The sequence below is a fragment of the Salvelinus fontinalis genome, chromosome 17, assembly GCF_029448725.1.
Source record: "Salvelinus fontinalis isolate EN_2023a chromosome 17, ASM2944872v1, whole genome shotgun sequence".
In the NCBI taxonomy this organism is placed as follows: domain Eukaryota; kingdom Metazoa; phylum Chordata; class Actinopteri; order Salmoniformes; family Salmonidae; genus Salvelinus; species Salvelinus fontinalis.
In genome coordinates, this window is record NC_074681.1 from 11,664,364 (window position 1) to 11,685,331 (window position 20,968).

Genomic DNA, 20,968 nt, shown 5'->3' on the forward strand with positions numbered 1-20,968 from the left:
GTGACTCGTATGCCTGCAGCTTGTCTCCTCATTCAGGAGGGGTTAGCTATGATCACCCCCCTTGACACACACACAGACACACACACAATCCCCTCCAACACAATGGCAATGTTCAGCTGTAGAACAGGGGTCCCCCCTCCGCCTCTGAGGGCGCGACATTGAACGGGGGAATTAAGAAATGCCTGGCTGACACTGAGGTTGCCATGGAGAAACCGTTTCTCTCCCCCACCCTGTGTCTGTTTCTTATTTCAGGTCTCAACGGGGGGCAATGGGTGTGTGTGTGTGTGTGTGTGTGTGTGTGTGTGTGTGTGTGTGTGTGTGTGTGTGTGTGTGTGTGTGTGTGTGTGTGTGTGTGTGTGTGTGTGTGTGTGTGTGTGTGTGTGTGTGTGTGTGATTGAGAAGGGGGTGCGCTAATATGGATTATTATGTCTAATTATAAGGCCTTGATCCTGCCCTTTTATATATATGTAATAGTCAGTGAATGGGGTGTCTACAAGGAGTCTGCTCTAAAATGAAGATACTATGGGAAGAATGATCACCGTATTAGCATGTTAGTCCAGAAGGCATTGTTGGAGCGGTAGCGTCCTATCACGACGTATGCTCCAGGTTGTGAAGTGTGGTAACAAGACTGTTAGTCTATTAGCATGCAGTCCATCAGGCTTCCATTGTGGTAAAGTTACTAGCATGTTAGCATGACGTTAGTCTGCCAGTAAATTAGTTTCCCAGAGCAGTGGGCACGCTAGGCTAGCACCCACCATGACGTCAACTCTAAGTCTTTGAAAGAGATTGATGAATGAGCACATTAGCATGTAGCATCATGACGTCAGCCTCGGTTCGTCTTGCTGGCCAGGAGGTTGGCAGGGGTCGTTTGTCCACCGAGCAATGACCTGCCAATGACAATGGAAGCGTTCAGTCGCGAAGGGAGGGGGAGACCAAACACACACACAGTCTAGCTCAGTCTCACTGCAGGGACAGCACAGTGTGAGTCCGTCGTATTGTTCACCATGCAGCAAATCTATAAGCACTGTGACTGGCGGAAAAATGGTTCCAACAATATCATTCTAACTCCAGAGTTCAATTTACACAGGGTGTCCAGAGGTGCAGGCAGTAGAATAGAATAGTCCAACAATAGAATGTTATTGTCCATTGGTGGAGAAGGGGAATACATTTTGCTTCTTCCCAACCCCCTGAGACAACACACACAGCAGTGAATGTCTCACACTGTCTACACACCATCAGACACCTTCACAACAATTATCAATGCAGACGATTCAAACCCCGCCTGTATCTGTATGAATGTATACGAATGAGTGTACAGTATATACATTAAATCTGCATTTGTTCACTGTGATGCAACACTACTAACCCTCTGCTGCTGTATTTAAGGGGCTGTTCAACAGTCGGTGACCAGACACCTCGGATCCTGCCTTCTTACCCCTCAGCTTTATGTTTGGTTATAAGGTTGTGCTAGATGTGCTGTAAACATCATTGACTTGTTGCTAGCCTGTTTTGCCAACAAACAACGAGAGAAAGCATTTCATTCTCTATGTTCCTCACTCACTCTGGTGCGGATGAATGCTATTTTATATTGCTGTGTCACAGAAACCAGGTAATGGGGTTGTATTGAAGTGGGCTCTTGAAGCTCTAATTGAATAGAGCCCTGCGTGGTTTTTACATTTATGTGTGTCCTGTCTCCTGCTGTTCCCTCCTGTCCCCTGCTGTCCCTTCCTGTCCTGTCCCCTCCTGTCTCCCCCCTGTCCTCTCCCTTGCTGTCCCTTCCTTTCCTGTCCCCTCCTGTCTCTCTCCTGTCCTCTCCCTTGCTGTCTCTCTCCTGTCCTGTCTCCTTCCTGTCCTGTCTCCCTCCTGTCCTGTCCCTTCCTGTCTCCCCCTGTCCTCTCCCTTGCTGTCCCTTCCTTTCCTGTACCCTCCTGTCTCCCTCCTGTCATCTCCCTTGCTGTCTCCCTCCTGTCCTGTCTCCTTCCTGTCCTGTCTCTCTCCTGTCCTGTCCCCTCCCCTATTGTCTCCCTCCTGTCCTGTCTCCTTCCTGTCCTGTCTCGCTCCTGTCCTGTCCCCTCCCCTATTGTCTCCCTCCTGTCCTCTCCCTTGCTGTCTTCCTCCTGTCCTGTCTCCTTCCTGTCCTGTCTCTCTCCTGTCCTGTCCCCTCCCCTATTGTCTCCCTCCTGTCCTCTCCCTTGCTGTCTCCCTCCTGTCCTGTCTCCTTCCTGTCCTGTCTCCCTCCTGTCCTGTCCCCTCCTGTCTCTCTCATGTCTTGTCCCCTTCTATCTCCCTCCTGACCTGTCCTGGCCCCTGCTGTACTGTCCCCTCCTGTCTCCCTCCTGTACTGTCCCACATGTCCCCTCCTGTCCTGTCTCCTTCCTGTCTGCCTCTTGCCCCCCTTCTCTCCTGTCCCTTCGCCTCCCCTCAGCCCAGCCCTCAGTAAGCACATCTGTCAGCGCTGTCAGGCTCACCCTTTCACTGCAGTCCTGTGGTCCTGCTCACCTCGGTGAACATTCAACGCTGTCGGTGAGTTTGGTATGAATCACATAAAAACCATCGACCGTTGACTGTGCCCCGCGGCCTGCCCTGACCAAGACACAATAGAGTTGAAGAGAAGGTTATAATGTTGATGGGTGAATACCTGCTGGATAGAAGTGGCTACCACACGTGGCTACCAGCTGTCTTTCCTTCTTTGACTACACGAACATACAAACATACCCCCCCCCCCCATCCCCCATCTCTGCTACCCTGGTCCCTCCAAAGGCCCCTCCACTTCAAAGGTCACAATAAACATTCATTGCTGTCGCTGGGTTGGACTTTGTGGAAAAGCTCACTGAACAATGAGTGCAACTGTGTCCCAGACTGACATCGGATTTAATATCTCGGCAGGATGCACCATGTTCTCTCTCTCCCTCTATTCCCTCTCTCCCTGACTCTGGATGTCTTCAGGGGAGCAAGAGAAAGACGTAAATAGAGTCTTCGTCTGCGACTGCTCCCTCATCTTCATCTTCCCCTCCTCTAATTGGAGGTTGTGTGTGCGGCGAGGGGGAAGGAAGCCGAGTCAATGTGTAATCATCTGGAGTCTCTTCTCCTTTAGCTGTTCCATCCCTCTCTTTTTATGCCTGTGTAATTATACAGTGGGCTGTGTTAGCCTGGTGTGTGTGTGTATGTATGTGTGCTGTGTTAGCTCAGTGTGTGTGTGTGTGTGTGTGTGTGTGTGTGTGTGTGTGTGTGTGTGTATGTGTGTGTATGTGTGCTGTGTTAGCTCGGTGTGTGTGTGTGTGTGTATGTGTGTGTATGTGTGCTGTGTTAGCTCGGTGTGTGTGTGTGTGTGTATGTGTGTGTATGTGTGCTGTGTTAGCTCGGTGTGCTGAGCGGCTCAAATGGCCCTTAGTAAAGCTGCTTCCTGCCGCATCCTCAGCTGGAGTTGTGTTCTGCTCCCTTCCTGTGTGTGTGTATTTGTGTGTGTGCGTGCGTGTTTATGTGTTTGTGTGTGAGAAAGAGAACAAGAGAGATAGAGGGAAGAAGGGGTGTGTGCAAAAATATATTGAATTTAGCCCTCTCAATCCACCTTCCAAATGTGTTGATTAGTTAATTAGAATCCACATTAGCTTTTGCACAAGCAGCAGCTACTCTTTCTGGCATAACACAGTATGACAAGTTAAAAACCACTGATACACTGATAGACTGATGGACTGATACACTGATACACTGATAGACTGATAGACTGATACACTGATACACTGATACACTGATAGACTGATAGACTGATACACTGATACACTGATAGACTAATATACTGATACACTGATACACTGATAGACTAATATACTGATACACTGATACACTGATACACTGATACACTGATAGACTGATGGACTGATACACTGATACACTGATAGACTAATATACTGATACACTGATACACTGATACACTGATAGACAGCCAACTCTGTGACTGGGAATCTGGTCTCTCAAACCCTGCCTCATTATCTGTGTTTGGGCAGTGATAGCGAATGTCTGGCTTGGTGTGTATGTGTGTGACACTGTCTGGCTGTCTGTGCGTGAGTTATTATTGCCGGAAACTCAGCCTTTAACCTTACCTTCAGTCAGGCTGTCTTGGGTGTGCATTCATACTGCTTTCCTCCCCTTTTCATTATCCTTAGACATATTGACTCATACACACACACACACACACACGCACACACACACAATGTGAACACACATTGGAAGAACTCAGCTGTAAGTTTGATGTTTGGTGTGATGTGTATTTTATTATAATAAAGTTCAATGAGATCCAAACATATGTGGTTGATTCTCAGTCCTTCAACACATGTAGTGTTTCCTAGCAGAACAACAACCTGTACAGTAATAAACAATTCCTTGATCCAATAGCTCTATAAACCTCCACATCAATCCCAATACTCCCATAAACGTGTTCCATAAACCCAAAACGAAACTGTAAAGTAGACTGCACTTCAGTCAGCATCATAGAGACTGGTGACTGCTCTTTCAGCATGATGGGTACTTAGGAATGTATGTGTCCTTTGTCCCAGCAGGGAATAATCTCTCTCTTTCTCTCTCTCTCTCTCTCTCTCTCTCTCTCTCTCTCTCTCTCTCTCTCTCTCTCTCTCTCTCTCTCTCTCTCTCTCTCTCTCTCTCTCTCTTTCTCTCTCTCTCTCTGTCCCCATCCCTCTCCCCCCTGTACCCTGTATTATTCATTGAGAAGCACTCTGTTCAGTTGTGCAGAAACGGACCACAGGTGATGATTATGATGTAATAATGGCTGTGTGTGGGTGGATCATAGAAATATAATGAATAGAAAGGGCATCTCCATTCAAGTCAAGGATTTCATAATGGGTGGACTGGCAGCCATTTTGAGTTTACCCATGCCAGGAAGTAAAAGCTAGGTTGAAGATGATGAAGGTTAACACAACGGGATTCTAATATCCCATAACTCTTTGTAACAATGGGACCAGCTATGCTAGTATAGCAGTTGCACTGGTAATTAGAAATGACGCTGATCCCAGATTTGTGACAACTCTGTCTTAGCCTGTATATTTTCGACCTAGAATAAAAGCAGGAATGGTACCCTTCAATCTGTGCTATGATTTGTTAACTCAACTGACATTCCAAAAAATACATTCCATTGCATGAGACACATCAGAGGCGAGTTCAAGAAGGTTTCTGTTTGCGTCGAACATGTTACCAGAGTAACAACTTCAGTTGAACGATTTGAATGAACATTCCAAAGTGTTATGGTGAAACATCAAACAGCTACTTTTTGTAAGGATTACTGTGGCTTTTTAGCAACAAAATTCAAACTGAAAATGACCTAGCTATTCTTACTAAAGTCTACATGGCCACTTGATTATTTTTTTGCGGCATTTTAGACCCAAAACAGACACTTCCGTTCGCCGCACACTACCTTCACAGACTGTTCACTAACGCGGCTAACACAAAACAAATGGAATACGTTAGCTATTTCCCTTGTTGAATATTTTGAATGAACATTTTACAATACCATGACAATCCAGCATCAGCTAAGAGGAAATTATTTCATCACAATACTAGGTAACCATCGTGAGTGTACCCATGAGGTTACCAGTCAAATTGTCAGGGTTAGAACTTCCAAGAAGGTTCTATTCATTATATTTCTATGCGGTAGATAGATTCATGTGATTGTCCACTGTTGAGCTGGTGCCTCTCTAAATACATGGGGGCTAGTGTAGTTAGGCCCCTCTCCAATTCTTTACTGTTATTTACAGCCAAATACGAAATGATCTGGTTTGAAAAGGTTGCAATATTGTCCAAACTCCTTGGCTGTCACCGAATTAGGCACCAGCCAGGCATCAAGATGTGAACATAGTTGGAGGAAGTGATTTGGAGCCAATGGGTTGAGCAGGTCCATATTTACCAGACTGATCCTTCGTCCAGAACCGTCCACATATTTTCTAACATTGGGGACAGCTAGGAGGAAAGCAGGGCATGAATATAACACGGTCCATTTTGTAAAGTTGGTACTTAGTACAAAAAATGTCTGAGGGGCAGTGTTCCTCAAATGTTCTACTGTTTCAGTTCCTGCACCTCTGATGTAATATTAGCTCAAAAGTATTGTGTCCTGTAATATTGTGTTCCTATAGTATTGCGTTCCTGTAGTATTGCGTTCCTGTAGTAGTGCGTTCCTGTAGTAATGTGTTCCTGTAGTATTGTGTTCCTGTAGTATTGTGTTCCTGTAGTATTGTGTTCCTGTAGTATTGTGTTCCTGTAATATTGAGTTCCTGCACCTAAATATAAACAGTACTGGCACCCAAAATGAGTATGGGCACCTATTTCAGTCCAAGTCAAGCACTGCTTAGGGGTAGTACCGAATCCAACCTGTCAAGGCTAACGCAATGGTACTAGACTACCATCTAGTGTTGATGTCCTGTATTACAGAAATTGCCAGCACAGTCCTGCGGTGGTCTGGTGTTATTTCAATACTTAATGTGGTGATAAATCAAAATGGCAGAGAAATGTATATCCACTTGAAAAGTCTTGGCAGTCAGTATAGACAACGAGATAATCATTCTTACTGTCTATTTCTTTCCAGTGTCCACTCTCGTCTCCCTCAAGCATAGCTCTCCTCTCAAAATAAAACGTAAATACCTTTGTACCTCATAATCATGACAAAACAAGCAAGATATTTAGTGAGGGAATTCCATTGCCCTGCATATTTGAGTCAGCATTTTACTGCTGTGATTGTAACTGTTGACGTACAGAACCTGTATGATTACTTCCTCAAAACAAGATGTTCTGTTGACTTCCTCCTTCTGATGTCATAGGACTTTCACTACATCCTCTTTACATTCATTCATTTACAGGTCACGAGCAATGGAATGAGAACATTTCCAGAACTGGATTTTCACTGATTCCGTAAGAGAGATACAAGACAATAGAGATGTTTGTTGGTGACAGTTGTACATTTGAGAATGAACCAGTGATTGATATCTCAATGCTTTTTGTCATTTGCTGATCTTTGTTTTTGCAATCTTTAGATAGCTATTCATGACACCATATCAAAATTAATTTAACTTAGAATTTCTTATGCATTTATAACAACATGCTTACTGGCAACTCTGGCCTAGGATCAAGAGAATGATCAGTAATTTACAAGAAAAAAATTCCACAAACAGGAAGAAACTGTACTTTGATGGTGCCCATCATCCTGTAGTTGGCCAGGTAGAACTAATATACAACCATCAAAGCCAGATCAATGTAAATGTCAATGTAATCTAAAAATGTAGTCCCATAGTTGTATATTTAACTGATACAAAGTGAATGCAATGTATGCAACACAAGGCTTTTGAATAGAAGTGTTTTTAGAAGAAGCGCTGTGAGTGTTCCACCCACTGCTGACCTCTCATGGTGTAGTGTCCTCTACAGTTACTACATCCATCCACTGGTGACCTCTCATGGTGTAGTGTCCTCTACAGTTACTACATCCACCCTCTGGTGACCTCTCATGGTGTAGTGTCCTCTACAGTTACTACATCCATCCACTGGTGACCTCTCATGGTGTAGTGTCCTCTACAGTTACTACATCCACCCACTGGTGACCTCTCATGGTGTAGTGTCCTCTACAGTTACTACATCCACCCACTGGTGACCTCTCATGGTGTAGTGTCCTCTACAGTTACTACATCCATCCACTGCTGACCTCTCATGGTGTAGTGTCCTCTACAGTTACTACATCCACCCACTGGTGACCTCTCATGGTGTAGTGTCCTCTACAGTTACTACATCCATCCACTGGTGACCTCTCATGGTGTAGTGTCCTCTACAGTTACTACATCAATCCACTGGTGACCTCTCATGGTGTAGTGTCCTCTACAGTTACTACATCCACCCACTGGTGACCTCTAATGGTGTAGTGTCCTCTACAGTTATTACATCCACCCACTGGTGACCTCTCATGGTGTAGTGTCCTCTACAGTTACTACATCCACCCACTGCTGACCTCTCATGGTGTAGTGTCCTCTACAGTTACTACATCAATCCACTGGTGACCTCTCATGGTGTAGTGTCCTCTACAGTTACTACATCCATCCACTGGTGACCTCTCATGGTGTAGTGTCCTCTTCAGTTATTACATCCACCCACTGGTGACCTCTCATAATGTATTGTCCTCCACAGTTACTATTCAATATTTTCTCTGTCTGTCTGCTTCATCAGTTAGTATCTGTCATTGTGCTGTCCAGAAAAAGTAACCTTTATTTAACTAGGCAAGTCAGTTAAGAACAAATTCTTATTTACAATGACGGCCTACACCGGCCAAACCTGGACGATGCTGGGCCAATTGTGCGCCGCCCTATGGGACTCCCAATCATGTCCGGTTGTGATACAGCCTGGATTCAAACCAGGGTGTCTGTTGTGACGCCTCAAGCACTGAGATGCAGTATCTTAGACCGCTGCGGCACTCAGGAGCCCCACTCATACCACACAAGATGAATACACAAAAGAAGTGAGAATTTTTAGTAAAATATAAATGATTTATTATAGATATAAAATGTAACAGTAACTGTTAAATGTAACAGATGTGATCAATGATCTGATCATACACAATACCTTTATGAATAAAAGGGTTAAAACGTGCAATTTCTGATGCTCATAGAACAAGATTATACCATTAAACTCTGCCAACACAGAGATCATTTCATATACAAATAGGTTATATAAAATCAAAAACTGGGTGGTTCCAGCCCTGAATGCTGATTGGCTGACAGCTGTTGTATGTCAGATCGTATACTATCGGTATATTCTGTATATTCTTACTGCTCTAATTATGTTGGTAACCAGTATATAATAGCAATAAGGCTCCTCAGGGTTTGTCATATGTGGCCAATGTCCCACGGCTAAGGGCTGTGTCCAGGTGCTCCCCGTTGCTTATATTCTTCATTTATTATACTTTTCAGTACAGAAAAATGTCTGATAAAACTCAGGTAGTTGGATAAACGTAGAGATATCAGGGTTCCAGCATGTTTGCATTATCCTCCGTCAATGAAGATAGCAACACGACGTCTTCGTCCCCTTGTGATGACAACTATTCCTATGACTTTCTCTTGTTCAATCGTTCCGCTCTCTCCCTGTAGAGAAGAAATCAAGTTATGTCATCCATTTCTTACAACCATAGTTTGACCTAATATCCTTATGATAAACCCTACACACACTGTCAGTACAATTCAATTCCATGGAACCAAATCATTTTTTCCCAAATAAATATGAATGAATTCTTACCTCAGCTTTTGAACAGCTTTCATAACCCAGCCCTTGGTGGGATCCACACATGGGAATCTCCCGCTGACCGTGTGGAAACTGGAAGAGAACATGTTGAAGAGACAACATCAGTCAATCATCAGTGCTTTATAGGCTTACATCTCTATAATATCACAATGCAATATCACTTCGCAAATAAATCAATGCAAATAATATCAAGTTGTATTACTTCTGTTATACAATTATTTTATACTTAATGATACACTTAAATGAATGAAATAATACATGTATTACAATTCATCTTTTCATTTTACTTGCAATTTGTCTCAGACCTATTAAGCACAGTTCTACTGTTAGGCCTTCCAACGTCACTCACATGATAGCATCAATGTTGCAGTTGTCCATCACTGTCTGTACGGAAAAGCCACGGATGAGACCAATGTCTATCCTACCCTGGGAGTAACGTGTACAACAGCCTGTAGGAAAACCTATTGAGCAAAAAGACAAGAATTGTTATCTTGTATAGCAATTCAAAAAAACAATTAGCAAAAAACAAGGAGAGAGGGAGAAAGAGGCAGGCAGACAGACAGACGGACTAAGATAAAACTTCCACATCCAATATTGACCTTGTTTAGCTGCAGAAGCCTTGGCAGCAAACAGCCCCACAGCCAGGAGCACGAGCAGCACAATAACAGGGGCTCTGATCTGGGCCATCTCTTCTTCTGTGGTGCTGTGGTTAGTGATGTGTTGAGCTGCTGTGATGATGAGCTGCTTGTCTTGATGAGCTGCTTGTCTTCAGACAGAGAGATTCAGTGTCTGTGTGAGGTCCTACTCCTCACCAGAGCTATATATATACTCCTGGTGCAGGTAGAAACTTATTCTCTGAGAGGTAAAATGGGCTTTCCTATCCACGCCTTAAAACCAAAGTTCCACGGCAGAATTTCCCCATCACTTTCCCCAACGAGCAAAAAAGGGAAACAAGATTCTTTAACACAATAAGAGGGAGACTGTTTGAACACAACTATGACTTGTTTATTAATATACAGTATTTATTCTGAGGAGATTCAAATGCACTAGAATGTCGTCCTAAATATTGTAAGTAAGAATATAAGTGTACATAAATGCTTGTAGCTTTGTTGAAGTCTCCTGGGTTAAGAAATACATTTTGGGATTATGGTAAGTGATAGATTGTGTTTATATTATATCTCAGTATATCTTTATCCTGGTTCTGGGGACCCAAAGGGTTTAGTTGTGCCCCAAACGCTACTCACCTGATTCCACTAATTACCTCATTATCAAAACCCTGCTCAGACGACACATGCATCGACCAATGTTTGTGTGGCACGTCATCGACCGTGCAGTCGAGCACCAGATTGCTATAACATAACATGTGGTTAGCTGATACGTAAAATACCTATCCAGGCATTGTAAGATCCAGCATGCATCAGCAACGCCTTTGCAGAGGAACACTCCCAATGATTAGTGGAATCAGGTGTCTAGTGCTACGGCAATAACAGAACAGTGCACCCCTTCTGGGTCCCCATTAAGAAACAACATTCTATCCTATGATCCTATATGACCTAGTTATAAATACAAGTGTAGGGAGAATTTCATGCCAACCACTGTACCTCAATTGAACAATATATAAATTCTACAGTATAATGCCCTTTAACCCTCATAACCTAAGGATGTGGGAGATGTGCCAATCATATAAAAACCTCTGTATTTTGATTCAGACAGAGAACAACTGTGGCCTCAAATTAATAGTCTATTTACGCACCCATTCATCAATCTAAATGACAAGAAAATAATTCTGATCAAAATACATCAGTTTAAGTAAAAGATATCAGATTTTTGCATCTCAATCCACCACATCCACGTATGTCGGCCTTCCACATATGCAGTGAAAGATGTCAGACCATGAGAATTCCCCAAAATCTGTCTTCTCACAAAAACGTCTGTAGAGTCCGAATGGTTCTCCGGATCTCTGTTTTGCTCTACGTCCCCCAGAAGCCCCACGGGTCTCGTCTGAAGTCGGTAACACTGATTTGTTAACTTCTGTCTGTAGCTTCTGAACTGTTTGGGCTACAAAAGAATACTTCACTAATACCACACTGACTCTCTCGAACACGATGGTGTCCTCTGTTTTGCTCTACGACCCCCACAAGTGTCATGGGACTCGTCTGAAGGTACCAATACAAATGAGTAGACGTATGGAGGTAGATTTGTGTCAACAAAAATATGGGGAAAAATATGTATCCCCAAAAAACAAAATATTTCCTGAGTGTTTTTATATCTCCCAGATATAGGACAGACACTTCAAAACCTTATTGATTATGATTAAAAAAAATACTGTCTTTTTTGTGATTTATGAATGTGTTATTCATGGCTTTCTATTGGCTATAGTAGCAAAGGAAAATTGCAATATTTTATGAATTATTTTGTATACCTAAAGGGGTCCTAAAATTCAACATCAAATAGCTAACTAATCCATTGGGTAACCATCTTAAAACAATTCCATATGTTAGATTAGTAGAACACCCTCCTACCTCCCAAATGGCTTAGACTTTTAGAGGTTATAACACCTTTGCTGTGATTATGTGTGTATGTGTAACCATGTACCCACATCAGTGAAACCACCACAGATCATATCATAGAACATACTGTATGTACAGTTATCAGATTTATCAGTTGGTCTAGGAGGAAACACAATGCATTGTGCGCCACACAGAGGAGGCTGGTGGAAGGAGCTATAGGAGGACGGGCTCATTCTAATGGCTGAAATGGAATTCATGAAATGGTACCAAACACATCAAACACATGGAAACAACGTGTCTGACTCTTTTCCATTGATTCCATTCCAGCCATTACAATGAGCCTGTCCTCCTAAAGCCCCTCTCACCAGCCTCCTCTATCTCCACAGTGATAAAGTCTATTGAGTCAAACCATGGAACTGACCCTGTTTATGTCCTATGAAGCTGTGAAAGGGCACATTTGGGGTGGTGATATTTATACCAAAATATGTGATGAGTTAGATATCAACCAAACCAGAAAATCACCTCAGAACCAGTATAGAACTTAAATTTCACCACAGGGTGTTGCACTGAGGATGAGCAAGAACTTTTCTTACAAGACGTATGACAGCTATGATGACATAATGACCCCAGGGCTCTGAGTTGTAATTCCTAATTCTACAGCTCTGACTGATGGTCAACATTCTATACCAGAAGAACAGTCCTCTAACCTGTTGAGCAAGGGAATTTCAAATGGCGACTTTGAAGGGGAACTTTCAGGTGTGACTTTGTTTGTCACGCCTGCTCCCCCTCCCTGGCGCTCGAAGGCGCCAGGCTCCCCAGCATTACGCACTCCTGCCACCGTCAGTACTGGTACTTTCCCCATCATGTGCATCAGCGTAGTATTGGACTCACCTGGACTCAGTCACCTGTTTATTACCTCCCCTATATTTGTCAGTTCCCCATCTCTGTTCCCTACTGCATTGTTTATTGTCTGTCCGTATATTTCCCGGGGCTGACGCTGTTGCTTGTTCCATGTCTGTTCCTATTAAATGTTGACTCCCGGGCCCTACTTCTCATCTCCAGCGTCGGCTCTTACAGCTTTTGAATATTTGATGACTGTAACAATAGAATAATGACTGAATTACATGAATGAAATCACAACAACAAAGCATGAATACGTGCTACTAATAATCTATTGTCAACTTCCCGTCTATTTGAAACATTTAGATTTCTTAACACTGTTCATGTGTTGAACTATTGAATTCTCACGTGAAAATAATTTGGTTGCAAATGCAGAATGACAACTTCCAGAACTGGAATTTCACTGCTTTGACAGCAGAGACAACAGTGTGTGTTGTGGCACAGTTTGGAATTTGGGAATTTAAAACTGATTGATGACTCAGTGCTAATGTCATGGTTCCTCTTGGTTGTGCTACCTTTACAGATGAATATGAATAACTCTTGTAAATAGTCATATATCTGATTGTTTTGAATGAATATGCATTTGTCACAACATCAACTCTTGTCTAAAAGCTCAAAAGGAACAAGAGGAAACAGTTGTATGAAACTCCTGTTGTTTGCCAGGTAGAAGTTATTGTATGTTGTATACAACCATCAAGGCCAGGTCCATGTAGATTTCAATGTAATCCAAAAATAACAACTTGGAGCTTAAACACCACAGACAAATCCACAATGAATGTACTGTATGTCATCTCTACAAGGCCTTTGGAATAGGAGTGTTTTGATAAGAAACACTGTGAGAGTGATTCACTCTCTGCTGACCTCTCATGGTGTATTGTCCTCTACAGTTACTACATCCACCCACTGGTGACCTCTCATGGTGTAGTGTCCTCTACAGTTACTACATCCACCCACTGGTGACCTCTCATGGTGTAGTGTCCTCTACAGTTACTACATCCATCCACTGGTGACCTCTCATGGTGTAGTGTCCTCTACAGTTACTACATCAATTACCTGCTGACCTCTCATGGTGTAGTGTCCTCTACAGTTACTACATCCACCCACTGCTGACCTCTCATGGTGTAGTGTCCTCTACAGTTACTACATCCATCCACTGGTGACCTCTCATGGTGTAGTGTCCTCTACAGTTACTACATTAACCCACTGGTGACCTCTCATGGTGTAGTGTCCTCTACAGTTACTACATTAACCCACTGCTGACCTCTCATGGTGTAGTGTCCTCTACAGTTATTACATCCACCCACTGCTGACCTCTCATGGTGTAGTGTCCTCTACAGTTATTACATCGATCCACTGGTGACGTCTCATGGTGTAGTGTCCTCTTCAGTTACTACATCCACCCACTGGTGACCTCTCATGGTGTAGTGTCCTCTACAGTTACTACATCCATCCACTGGTGACCTCTCATGGTGTAGTGTCCTCTACAGTTACTACATCCATCCACTGGTGACCTCTCATGGTGTAGTGTCCTCTACAGTTACTACATTAACCCACTGGTGACCTCTCATGGTGTAGTGTCCTCTACAGTTACTACATTAACCCACTGCTGACCTCTCATGGTGTAGTGTCCTCTACAGTTATTACATCCACCCACTGCTGACCTCTCATGGTGTAGTGTCCTCTACAGTTATTACATCGATCCACTGGTGACGTCTCATGGTGTAGTGTCCTCTTCAGTTACTACATCCACCCACTGGTGACCTCTCATGGTGTAGTGTCCTCTACAGTTACTACATCAATCCACTGGTGACCTCTCATGGTGTATTGTCCTCTACAGTTATTACATCCACCCACTGGTGACCTCTCATGGTGTAGTGTCCTCTACAGTTATTACATCCACCCACTGGTGACCTCTCACGGTGTAGTGTCCTCCACAGTTACTATTCAATATTTTCTCTGTCTGTCTGCTTCATCAATTAGTATCTGTCATTGTGCTGTCCAGAAAAAAGTAACCTTTATTTAACTAGGCAAGTCAGTTAAGAACAAATTCTTATTTACAATGACGGCCTACACCGGCCAAACCTGGACGATGCTGGGCCAATTGTGCGCCGCCCTATGGGACTCCCAATCATGTCCGGTTGTGATACAGCCTGGATTCAAACCAGGGTGTCTGTTGTGACACCTCAAGCACTGAGATGCAGTATCTTAGACCGCTGCGGCACTCAGGAGCCCCACTCATACCACACAAGATGAATACACAAAAGAAGTGAGAATTCTTAGTAAAATATAAATGATTTATTATAGATATAAAATGTAACAGTAACTGTTAAATGTAACAGATGTGATCAATGATCTGATCATACACAATACCTTTATGAATAAAAGGGTTAAAACGTGCGATTTCTGATGCTCATAGAACAAGATTATACCATTAAACTCTGCCAACACAGAGATCATTTCATATACAAATAAGTTATATAAAATAAAAAACTGGGTGGTTCCAGCCCTGAATGCTGATTGGCGTATACTATCAGTATGACAATAACTAATATTCTTACTGCTCTAATTATGTTGGTAACCAGTATATAATAGCAATAAGGCTCCTCAGGGTTTGTCATATGTGGCCAATGTCCCACGGCTAAGGTCTGTGTCCAGGTGCTCCCCGTTGCTTATATTCTTCATTTATTATACTTTTCAGTACAGAAAAATGTCTGATAAAACTCAGGTAGTTGGATAAACGTAGAGATAGCAGGGTTCCAGCATGTTTGCATTCTCCTCCGTCAATGAAGATAGCAACACGACGTCTTCGTCCCCTTGTGATGACAACTATTCCTATGACTTTCTCTTGTTCAATCATTCCGCTCTCTCCCTGTAGAGAAGAAATCAAGTTATGTCATCCATTTCTTACAACCATAGTTTGACCTAATATCCTTATGATAAACCCTACACACACTGTCAGTACAATTCAATTCCATGGAACCAAATCATTTTTTCCCAAATAAATATGAATGAATTCTTACCTCAGCTTTTGAACAGCTTTCATAACCCAGCCCTTGGTGGGATCCACACATGGGAATCTCCCGCTGACCGTGTGGAAACTGGAAGAGAACATGTTGAAGAGACAACATCAGTCAATCATCAGTGCTTTATAGGCTTACATCTCTATAATATCACAATGCAATATCACTTCGCAAATAAATCAATGCAAATAATATCAAGTTGTATTACTTCTGTTATACAATTATTTTATACTTAATGATACACTTAAATGAATGAAATAATACATGTATTACAATTCATCTTTTCATTTTACTTGCAATTTGTCTCAGACCTATTAAGCACAGTTCTACTGTTAGGCCTTCCAACGTCACTCACATGATAGCATCAATGTTGCAGTTGTCCATCACTGTCTGTACGGAAAAGCCACGGATGAGACCAATGTCTATCCTACCCTGGGAGTAACGTGTACAACAGCCTGTAGGAAAACCTATTGAGCAAAAAGACAAGAATTGTTATCTTGTATAGCAATTCAAAAAAACAATTAGCAAAAAACAAGGAGAGAGGGAGAAAGAGGCAGGCAGACAGACAGACGGACTAAGATAAAACTTCCACATCCAATATTGACCTTGTTTAGCTGCAGAAGCCTTGGCAGCAAACAGCCCCACAGCCAGGAGCACGAGCAGCACAATAACAGGGGCTCTGATCTGGGCCATCTCTTCTTCTGTGGTGCTGTGGTTAGTGATGTGTTGAGCTGCTGTGATGATGAGCTGCTTGTCTTGATGAGCTGCTTGTCTTCAGACAGAGAGATTCAGTGTCTGTGTGAGGTCCTACTCCTCACCAGAGCTATATATATACTCCTGGTGCAGGTAGAAACTTATTCTCTGAGAGGTAAAATGGGCTTTCCTATCCACGCCTTAAAACCAAAGTTCCACGGCAGAATTTCCCCATCACTTTCCCCAACGAGCAAAAAAGGGAAACAAGATTCTTTAACACAATAAGAGGGAGACTGTTTGAACACAACTATGACTTGTTTATTAATATACAGTATTTATTCTGAGGAGATTCAAATGCACTAGAATGTCGTCCTAAATATTGTAAGTAAGAATATAAGTGTACATAAATGCTTGTAGCTTTGTTGAAGTCTCCTGGGTTAAGAAATACATTTTGGGATTATGGTAAGTGAGAGTTTTTGTTTATATTATATCTCAGTATATCTTTATCCTGGTTCCGGGGACCCAAAGGGTTTAGTTTTGCCCCAAACGCTACTCACCTGATTCCACTAATTACCTCATCACCAAAACCCTGCTCAGACGACGCATGCATCGACCAATGTTTGTGTGGCACGTCATCGACCGTGCAGTCGAGCACCAGATTGATATAACATAACATGTGGTTAGCTGATACGTAAAATACCTATCCAGGCATTGTAAGATCCAGCATGCATCAGCAACGCCTGGGCAGAGGAACACTCCCAATGATTAGTGGAATCAGGTGTCTAGTGCTACGGCAATAACAGAACAGTGCACCCCTTCTGGGTCCCCATTAAGAAACAACATTCTATCCTATGATCCTATATGACCTAGTTATAAATACAAGGAGTGTAGGGTGAATTACATGCCAACCACTGTACCTCAATTGAACAATATATAAATTCTACAGTATAATGCCCTTTAACCCTCATAACCTAAGGATGTGGGAGATGTGCCAATCATATAAAAACCTCTGTATTTTGATTCAGACAGAGAATAACTGTGGCCTCAAATTAATAGTCTATTTACGCACCCATTCATCAATCTAAATGACAAGAAAATAATTCCGATTAAAATACATCAGTTTAAGTAAAAGATATCAGATTTTTGCATCTCAATCCACCACATCCACGTATGTCGGCCTTCCACATATGCAGTGAAAGATGTCAGATCATGAGAATTCCCCAAAATCTGTCTTCTCACAAAAACGTCTGTAGAGTCCGAATGGTTCTCCGGATCTCTGTTTTGCTCTACGTCCCCCAGAAGCCCCACGGGTCTCGTCTGAAGTCGGTAACACTGATTTGTTAACTTCTGTCTGTAGCTTCTGAACTGTTTGGGCTACAAAAGAATACTTCACGAATACCACACTGACTCTCTCGAACACGATGGTGTCCTCTGTTTTGCTCTACGACCCCCACAAGTGTCATGGGACTCGTCTGAAGGTACCAATACAAATGAGTAGACGTATGGAGGTAGATTTGTGTCAACAAAAATATGGGGAAAAATATGTATCCCCAAAAAACAAAATATTTCCTGAGTGTTTTTATATCTCCCAGATATAGGACAGACACTTCAAAACCTTATTGATTATGATTAAAAAAAATACTGTCTTTTTTGTGATTTATGAATGTGTTATTCATGGCTTTCTATTGGCTATAGTAGCAAAGGAAAATTGCAATATTTTATTAATTATTTTGTATACCTAAAGGGGTCCTAAAATTCAACATCAAATAGCTAACTAATCCATTGGGTAACCATCTTAAAACAATTCCATATGTTAGATTAGTAGAACACCCTCCTACCTCCCAAATGGCTTAGACTTTTAGAGGTTTTAACACCTTTGCAGTGATTATGTGTGTATGTGTAATCATGTACCCACATCAGTGAAACCACCACAGATCATATCATAGAACATACTGTATGTACAGTTATCAGATTTATCAGTTGGTCTAGGAGGAAACACAATGCATTGTGCGCCACACAGAGGAGACTGGTGGAAGGAGCTATAGGAGGACGGGCTCATTCTAATGGCTGAAATGGAATTCATGAAATGGTACCAAACACATCAAACACATGGAAACAACGTGTCTGACTCTTTTCCAATGATTCCATTCCAGCCATTACAATGAGCCTGTCCTCCTAAAGCCCCTCTCACCAGCCTCCTCTATCTCCACAGTGATAAAGTCTATTGAGTCAAACCATGGAACTGACCCTGTTTATGTCCTATGAAGCTGTGAAAGGGCACATTTGGGGTGGTGATATTTATACCAAAATATGTGATGAGTTAGATATCAACCAAACCAGAAAATCACCTCAGAACCAGTATAGAACTTTAATTTCACCACAGGGTGTTGCACTGAGGATGAGCAAGAACTTTTCTTACAAGACGTATGACAGCTATGATGACATAATGACCCCAGGGCTCTGAGTTGTAATTCCTAATTCTACAGCTCTGACTGATGGTCAACATTCTATACCAGAAGAACAGTCCTCTAACCTGTTGAGCAAGGGAATTTCAAATGGCGACTTTGAAGGGGAACTTTCAGGTGTGACTTTGTTTGTCACGCCTGCTCCCCCTCCCTGGCGCTCGAAGGCGCCAGGCTCCCCAGCATTACGCACTCCTGCCACCGTCAGTACTGGTACTTTCCCCATCATGTGCATCAGCGTAGTTTTGGACTCACCTGGACTCAGTCACCTGTTTATTACCTCCCCTATATTTGTCAGTTCCCCATCTCTGTTCCCTACTGCATTGTTTATTGTCTGTCCGTATATTTCCCGGGGCTGACGCTGTTGCTTGTTCCATGTCTGTTCCTATTAAATGTTGACTCCCGGGCCCTACTTCTCATCTCCAGCGTCGGCTCTTACAGCTTTTGAATATTTGATGACTGTAACAATAGAATAATGACTGAATTACATGAATGAAATCACAACAACAAAGCATGAATACGTGCTACTAATAATCTATTGTCAACTTCCCGTCTATTTGAAACATTTAGATTTCTTAATCACTGTTCATGTGTTGAACTATTGAATTCTCACGTGAAAATAATTTGGTTGCAAATGCAGAGTGACAACTTCCAGAACTGGAATTTCACTGCTTTGACAGCAGAGACAACAATGTGTGTTGTGGCACAGTTTGGAATTTGGGAATTTAAAACTGATTGATGACTCAGTGCTGATGTCATGGTTCCTCTTGGTTGTGCTACCTTTACAGATGAATATGAATAACTCTTGTAAATAGTCATATATCTGATTGTTTTGAATGAATATGCATTTGTCACAACATCAACTCTTGTCTAAAAGCTCAAAAGGAACAAGAGGAAACAGTTGTATGAAACTCCTGTTGTTTGCCAGGTAGAAGTTATTGTATGTTGTATACAACCATCAAGGCCAGGTCCATGTAGATTTCAATGTAATCCAAAAATAACAACTTGGAGCTTAAACACCACAGACACATCCACAATGAATGTACTGTATGTCATCTCTACAAGTCCTTTGGAATAGGAGTGTTTAGATAAGAAACACTGTGAGAGTGATTCACTCTCTGCTGACCTCTCATGGTGTAGTGTCCTCTACAGTTACTACATCCATCCACTGGTGACCTCTCATGGTGTAGTGTCCTCTACAGTTACTACATCCCCCCCACTGGTGACCTCTCATGGTGTAGTGTCCTCTACAGTTACTACATCCATCCACTGGTGACCTCTCATGGTGTAGTGTCCTCTACAGTTACTACATCCACCCACTGGTGACCTCTCATGGTGTAGTGTCCTCTACAGTTACTACATCCACCCACTGGTGACCTCTCATGGTGTAGTGTCCTCTACAGTTATTACATCCACCCACTGGTGACCTCTCATGGTGTAGTGTCCTCTACAGTTACTACATCCATCCAATGCTGACCTCTCATGGTGTAGTGTCCTCTACAGTTACTACATCAATTACCTGCTGACCTCTCATGGTGTAGTGTCCTCTACAGTTACTACATCCATCCACTGGTGACCTCTCATGGTGTAGTGTCCTCTACAGTTACTACATCCACCCACTGCTGACCTCTCATGGTGTAGTGTCCTCTACAGTTACTACATCCATCCACTGGTGACCTCTCATGGTGTAGTGTCCTCCACAGTTATTACATCCATCCACTGGTGACCTCTCATGGTGCAGTCTCCTCCGCAGTTACTATTCAATATCTTGTCTCTGTCTGCTTCATCTGTTAGTGTCTGCCATTGTACTGTCCAAGGTTCATCTTCCATTCACCACTCATACCACACAAGATGAACACACACAACAAATGAGAATTCTTTAGAAAATATATTTATTATTGACATAAAATATTAAAGTAACAGTTAAAAGCTTCAGATGTGATCAATGATATGATCATATACAAGACTTTTATGAACAAAAGTGCTACAACGTGTGCAATTTCTGATGCCCATAAAACGAGATCAAACCATTAAACTTTGCAATCACAAAGCCTATTTCATATACAAACAGGTTATAGTAAAATATAATACATTTACTAAAGAT

The 20,968-nt window shown here is 42.4% G+C and overlaps 2 protein-coding genes across 2 annotated transcripts; both read right to left on the reverse strand.

Moving 5' to 3' along the window:
* Nucleotides 1-8,918: 8,918 nt before the first annotated feature.
* On the reverse strand, nt 8,919-9,966 carry LOC129814561 (C-C motif chemokine 20-like). The gene is made up of 4 exons (XM_055867737.1): nt 9,879-9,966; nt 9,629-9,740; nt 9,274-9,351; nt 8,919-9,122 (listed from the first exon to the last, which is right to left on the reverse strand). The coding sequence occupies exons 1-4, from the start codon at nt 9,964-9,966 to the stop codon at nt 9,086-9,088; spliced, it is 315 nt and encodes a 104-aa protein (XP_055723712.1). The 3' UTR covers nt 8,919-9,085.
* A 5,576-nt stretch (nt 9,967-15,542) lies between these two features.
* LOC129814563 (C-C motif chemokine 20-like) lies at nt 15,543-16,402 on the reverse strand. Its single transcript, XM_055867739.1, has 4 exons — nt 16,315-16,402; nt 16,065-16,176; nt 15,710-15,787; nt 15,543-15,558 (listed from the first exon to the last, which is right to left on the reverse strand). Exons 1-4 carry the CDS (start codon nt 16,400-16,402, stop codon nt 15,543-15,545), a joined length of 294 nt encoding a protein of 97 aa, XP_055723714.1.
* Between the last annotated feature and the right edge of the window lie 4,566 nt (nt 16,403-20,968).

Excerpts from the sequence above, each read along its gene's own strand:
- LOC129814563 (XM_055867739.1), bottom strand. The coding sequence starts at position 16,402 with ATGGCCCAGATCAGAGCCCCTGTTATTGTGCTGCTCGTGCTCCTGGCT. Across the intron at positions 16,177-16,314 it reads GGCTTCTGCAGCTAAACAAG|GTTTTCCTACAGGCTGTTGT; the intron begins GTCAATATTGGA and ends TTTGCTCAATAG. Across the intron at positions 15,788-16,064 it reads TGCAACATTGATGCTATCAT|TTTCCACACGGTCAGCGGGA; the intron begins GTGAGTGACGTT and ends GTTCTCTTCCAG.
- LOC129814561 (XM_055867737.1), bottom strand. The coding sequence starts at position 9,966 with ATGGCCCAGATCAGAGCCCCTGTTATTGTGCTGCTCGTGCTCCTGGCT. Across the intron at positions 9,741-9,878 it reads GGCTTCTGCAGCTAAACAAG|GTTTTCCTACAGGCTGTTGT; the intron begins GTCAATATTGGA and ends TTTGCTCAATAG. Across the intron at positions 9,123-9,273 it reads AAAGCTGTTCAAAAGCTGAG|GGAGAGAGCGGAACGATTGA; the intron begins GTAAGAATTCAT and ends TCTTCTCTACAG.